This window comes from Danio rerio, chromosome 2 (assembly GCF_052040795.2).
Source record: "Danio rerio strain M-AB ecotype USA chromosome 2, GRCz13ab, whole genome shotgun sequence".
In the NCBI taxonomy this organism is placed as follows: Eukaryota; Metazoa; Chordata; class Actinopteri; order Cypriniformes; family Danionidae; genus Danio; species Danio rerio.
The window spans coordinates 54,523,500-54,530,000 of record NC_141022.1 but is presented as its reverse complement, the minus strand read 5'-3'; the positions used below and the strand labels follow the sequence as shown (position 1 = coordinate 54,530,000).

Here is a 6,501-nt window from a genome sequence, read left to right as displayed (position 1 = left end):
CATGCCTTTATTTGGTGTCTGCCAAAGTTAATTTGGCATTTATCAATAAATTACAGTATTGCTTTGATTTGGCTTTGTCATTTTGAAGTACTGATCTGCATAGATCAGTGTTTTGAAGCAGATACTGCGGCAGTCACATACAATTGACACATGTACAAGGCTATAAAATTATAATATTCATAACATTAAAGGGCACTGATCTGGCTTAATTTATTGGATTTTAAATATATCTGGTCTAATTTTGACTTTAAAAATGAAGCAGTGTTTACTCAATGCATTCAGATTTAGCGCACTAACTCAATCATGACATTTTGAAGTAGACCTCAAGTTTTTAACATACAGTTGAAGTCAGAATTAGTGTATTTTTCCCCAATTCCATTTTAACAGAAAGGAAAAAAATTCTACACATTCCTAAACATAATTGTTTTAATAACTCGTTTCTAATAACTGATTTCCTTTATCTTTGCCATGATGACCGTAAATTATTATTTGACTAGTTATTTTTCAGGATATTCAGCTTAAAGTGACATTTAAAGACTTAACTAGATCAATAAGTCATTAACTAATGATGGCTTGTTCTGTAGATAATTGAAAACAAATATAGCTTAAAGGGGCTAATAATTTTGAGCTTAAAATGGTTTTTAAAAAATTAAAACTGCTTTTCTTCTTGCCGAAATAAATCAAATAAGACTTTCTCCAGAAGAAAAAATATTATCAGACATACTGTGAAATAATCTGAGGAGGACTAATTATTTTGACTTTAACTGCACATATAATTATCATTACAGTATTGATATAATGTGAATTGGTCTTTAAATTGTGGTTAGTGTCATTTTTGGCCCTTTGATTATTTTTCTTCAGGCTCGAGAACTCAAGGTCCTCGTCAGAGACTGCAGCCCCGCAGGAGACGCCGGTAGCCTTCACATCGCCTGAGAAATGCCTGATCAATTCAGTCAAAAGGCCAAAGTCAGTTTGCCAGAGTTTTGTTTTTTGAACCTGTACATTATGTTCAAAAGTAAAGCTACACTAACTACAAACTCTCACTACTAAATGAGACAGAAATGTAAAGCCAGATGCGTTTCAGTGTCTGCGGTCCGAGTCTCAACGCTATCAACTCAATATATCTTACAAATACAGATGTGCTTGGAGTGAAAGTTTAAATATTGTGTGATATACGAAAAAAAAAGTTTTAATTATTTTAAAACAACTATCTTTTGACTAAGCTGTAATTATTTTGCAAAGTATTAATCATTACACATAATATAGAGTGTTATATTGGTGTATTTTATCAGTGTTTAATCCACTGATGTCGTCTTATCTATTCACAGAAGTGTTGATTTTAGCTTCATGCGTGTGGAATGTATTTGTGTGTATTAAACTATGTTTAAATTGAAGCATTTTAAACTTAAAAGCTTATTTTTCATATCATGAAAAATAAAGATTCTTCCCAGCAGAGTTCAGTGGTTTTGGGGTTTTATTGTAGGACTATAATTAATTGCACTATTTTTATACAATCAAGAGGAGGAGTCAGAGGAGAATGGCCAGACTGGTTCCAGCTGATAGAAAGGTAACAGTAACTCAGATAAGCACTTGTTACAACCGAGGTATGCAAAAGAGCCTCTCTGAATGCACAAAGCGTCCAACCTTGAGGCAGATGGGCTACAGCAGCAGAAGACCACACCGGGTGCACTCCTGTCAGCTAAGAACAGGAAACTGAGGTACAATTTGCACAGGCTCACCAATATCGGGCAATAGAAGATTGGAAAAACGTTTCCTAGTCTGATGAGTCTCGATTTCTGCTGCAACATTTGGATGGTAGGGTCCAACCGATACTAGTAAGGTGTACCTAATAAAGTGGCCGGTGAGTGTATATGTATTTTTTTTCTTTCTAAAAATAGTGTTGGATTATCATGTTGTCATTTTCTTTTATGCAATCCCTCCATTAGGCAATGCATTGACCTTCCATTTACAGTGAACAATTATGCGAACATCTGGATTTGCACAGATTTAGAAAATCTCCATGAAGGGAAAAATAAATCTGTTAATGGAAAATGAACTCTCTGCCTGTAATTTAGATTGAATAATCTAATCTGTGCACGGAATAATCTTGGCCTGTAATATGAGCTTTGTAAAAATATGATGGTCATCTTTGTTCATCTTGTAATTAACCCTTAAAGAGGTAGTTCACTAAAAACGAACATTTACTCACTATTTACTCACCTTTACTTTATTACAAACCTTTATGAGTTTCTTTATTCTGTTGAACACTATAGAAGATATTTTGAAGAATGCTGAAAACTGGTAACCACTGACTTCCATAATAGGGAATACAAACACTGCTAGTCAATGGTTACCAGTTTCAAACATCTTTCGAAATATCAGAATAAAGATTATAATACAGGTCTTTCTTCTTCAGTCTTTTTGGGACCCCCAGAGATACTGTTTAAAACTTGAGTCTCTTTTTTTAGCAATAGACATTTTTTTAACTATTCTTTTATTTAAAGGGACAGTTCACCCACAAATTCAAAAAATTACCTCATCATTTATTCTTCATCATGTGGTTTTAAACCTTTATGAGCTTTTTTTTTGTGTCAATAAAAAAAGGGATTTTTTTTTATGTTGTTAGATGGCACCGATTGATCTCCATAGCAATATTTCTTCCTACTATGGAGATCAATTAGTTCCAAATATCAGAATTAAAAGAATATTTATATTTTTACTAAAGGTTATAATAATTGGGTTATATAGTTCAGTTTTTATTAGTTATAGCTCCTTATATTTTGTGTTTCACAATAATGTCACATTAACATATGTCCATGTATTCACAAACGTTAATGTGGCATTATTGTGAAGCATGAAATATAATAAAATATAACACCACAACATTCACAATAATACCCAATAACACAAATTTACAATGAGCAATAATTATATCTATTTTAAACTTTACTAATGTTTATCTTGACATTTACCAACATATTCTTTAGTAGATTTGAAACTATGTCTGTTAAAATTAGTGTACACTACTAAAAAACACAATTATATTAGAGGCATTATTCACTCCTTTATTTACTCGCTCTTGTTCAAAACTTATTTGAGTTAAATTTTTTTCTGTCTAACATAAAGGAAATTATTTCATTTTTAAAAATGCTATTAAATGGCACCAATTGACCTCCATATTAATATTTCTTCCTACTATGGAGGTCAATTGGTGCCAAATACCAACATTTAAAAAAATCTTATTTAGTGTTCGACACAAGAAAAAAACTCATAAATCTTTAAAACTACACGATGAAAAATAAATGATGAGGTCATTTTCATTTTGCGGTGAACTGCCCCTTTAATTAAAAAAAATAATTATCCAAAGAAACTAAAGTTATTAATAATTAAGTTATATAGTTTAGTTTTTATAAGTTATATTTGCTTATATTTTATGTTTCACAATAATGTCACATTAACATATGTGTCCATGTATTAACAAACGTAAATGTGACATTATTGTGAAACATAAAATATAATCAAATATACCACCACAACATTCACATTAACACCAGAAAACATGAATTAACACTTAAGCAACACTTCTACAACATTATACATTTTACCAATGCCAATTTCAACATTTACCAACATATTTCGTAGCAAATATAAATATTTTGTCTCCCTTATCTGACCCATTTATTTCAGGTTTTGCTGGCTCATCTAATGTTCTGATGAGTTGATTCACGCGTGTTTGATTAGAAAGAGATTGAAAATGTGTACTTTTGGTGTGCCTTCATGAACAGGGCTGGGAAACACTGATTGAAACCATGAGCTCTATTTAAACGATCTATGTGCAAAGTCTAAAGCGCATGATGTAAAAGTGTTAAGGGCATGTCCGAATCCACTTTTGGTATTTTAAAGATGGAAAATATGCTCTGTGCATGGTATAACAGGGTTGAGCTTATTCTCTTAATGAGTAATGGGTGTGTTTTGAGCATAACGTGCATTAAACCAATCAGAGTCTTATCTCCCATTCCCTTTAAAGGGTCATGACACCCCCCACTTTCGGTTCAGGTCTACCTCAGAATTTTTTCAAAAGATGCATCAAAGTGGGCATGGAGCTTCTTGAGCAAAGGGCAGGAGTGTGCGTGGCCAGTAAGGGAGAAGGAGGGGAGCGAACAACTGTTGTCAGTCGGCTCACAAAATGAGACACAAACCGTGAGGAGACGCATGATTTTATAGTTTACGGAGTTAAAATGCAAAGAAATAAACATTAATGCCCTGCTACATTTTTTATTCATAATTTCATATACAGATAACCACAATTTATATCATTATAAAGATAATCATGTTCATATAAACACAATGAGGACTTTCCCTCAATCTCCGTGTCTAAATCATAGGTCTGAATGCAGACTCAGTGCAGCAGGTCTCTTGCCCTGTCTATTTTAACCATTAGCCCAGTTGGCAATCTAGAGGATTTAGGTAAACGCAGCAGCATGGCGATGTGTCTAAATGTGAACGAACTCCTGATAAAAGACAAAGTCCGCCATTCTTCAAATCTCGTACTGCTCTCCCGACAAAAAATCTTGCTGCACACAAACAGCTTTGCTGTATCGGCCCTGACAGGATCAAGGGGGAAAACATCCAACAAACCCTGTAGATCATGGAAACAAACACACACGACCCTTCATGAACAGCTAAATACTGTGTGCCATGGGTCCGTGTCTCACAGCTTGGCACTGGCAAGTCTGCCTTGCCTTCGGAAAGCACCTGCAGTCATGAATAAGTAAGAAGCCGGCTCTTCTCATAGGATACGAAAACTCCGCTATATGAATGATAATGAGAAACCGACGTGTCATCTTTGCACTTGCAGTTTTGCGCCACGTCACCGATTTTAACCCCACCCCAAAAATCATTTTAAACCTGGAAGGTGAAATTAGCTGACAAAAGCTCAAAATGATCCAGTTCTCCCCACAATTAAAGCTGACAGATGCTAACATTGTCTTAACTGATGCTCAACACACACAAATCTGTTAAAATCTCAAAAAAAGTACTCAAGGGTTTTGTGAACCTTTAAGAGTCAGTTGCATTGCGCTATGGCGCATTTGCTATTTACATGGTGGACCTTGTTAGTGGAAAAGCACTTCACTAGCGAGAAAACAGTTAGCTCGAGGAGAAAGAATGAGCCTCCTCCATTCGGCCTCTTTACTTTCTCTTTATTTTACTCCTTTACTTTCGTGAATAAGGAAACGGTGTTGTACTCACTCCACTGAAGACTTTAATTAGCTTATATATTTAATTTTGTTTAAGCATAAAGATTTGTTTCACAACTGTTTCTAAATTCAGTTCTTATTTACAGCAAACAAATAAAAGAACAATAATAACAAAATGTGGTCAATAATATCCATTATATTCAAACACACGTCCTATTCCTATCCCCCATATGGTGATGCATACATCTCCAAAACCCAAGTGGACAAATCTAAAGTGTTTTAATTAAAACAAATATAAATATTCATATATTAAATAATACTGCTGATAATAATAATATTATTCAAAGATGAAACCCCGAGATGGTTTAAAAAAAAAAAAAAATAATATATATATATATATATATATATATATATATATATATATATATATATATATATATATATATATATATATATTTATATATTTATATATATATATATATATATATATATATATATATATATATATATATATGTAGAAAATAATTATTTATGTAGAAAATAATTATTTTTGTAACATTTTTATTAACTTTAATGTTTTTCATATGTAAAGTTATTTGTGTGTTGCTGTACGTGCTGTGTGTATTAAGCAATGTGTAAGTGTTTTGACCCGCATAGGCGCATAACATACGCACTCTGTGCTGGACTTTTACGAAACCCCGGAAGGGACGTAGTGGAGGAGAAAAAATTGGCTGGGTGAAAAAAAAAAAATGGGTGAAAGAAAAAAATAGGTGGGAGGAAAATATATATTTTTACGTTTTTGCGTTCCCTCGCAAAGTTTTTGCGTTCCCTCGCAAAGATGTTTTGCGTTCCCTCGCAAAACTGTTTCTCCACAAACACTTCCTGTTCACTTCACTCATGTAAACCCTCCCGTTTTTGCTGAAGTTTTCCCGTATTTTACCATTCTATCCCACTTTCTTTACATTACTGTGCGTCGATCATCGCCTTTTATATGCTACCTCTGAATATGCATGTATAAGCACTGACTGACAGACGCGCTTCGTACAATAAACTGATCCCAGATCAGCGTCTGTACACGCCATTTACAGAGGAGCGGGTGTATGTTTAAACAGACAAATACACTGAATAATATGAAACATCTCCGTCCTGCATGTTTTATTTTAAACAGCTTATTTTCTCTTAAATGAGCACAAACAGTTTGTAAAGTAATGGACTGCTTTCATTATAGATCTGTGCATTCTTACAGAGACACCTCTGTTATCAAACGAAACAAAACATGAGATTCATTTGCTGCTCACTTGTT

The 6,501-nt window shown here is 33.6% G+C and overlaps 2 protein-coding genes across 5 annotated transcripts in view; one reads left to right on the top strand and one right to left on the bottom strand.

Moving 5' to 3' along the window:
• ftr67 (finTRIM family, member 67) overlaps positions 1-1,455 on the top strand; it is a 19,987-nt gene extending 18,532 nt beyond the window's left edge. For all 3 annotated transcript variants that reach the window (XR_015477573.1, NM_001039719.3, XM_087238873.1), the window contains 1 exon segment: positions 862-1,455. Coding sequence is in view for 2 of the 3 variants with exons in the window: in NM_001039719.3 (NP_001034808.3) it covers positions 862-917 (56 nt within the window). In the remaining variant the exon portion in view is untranslated.
• adcyap1r1a (ADCYAP receptor type Ia) overlaps positions 1-6,501 on the bottom strand; it is a 375,079-nt gene that overhangs the window by 129,327 nt on the left and 239,251 nt on the right. The gene's annotated exons all lie outside the window — the stretch shown is intronic.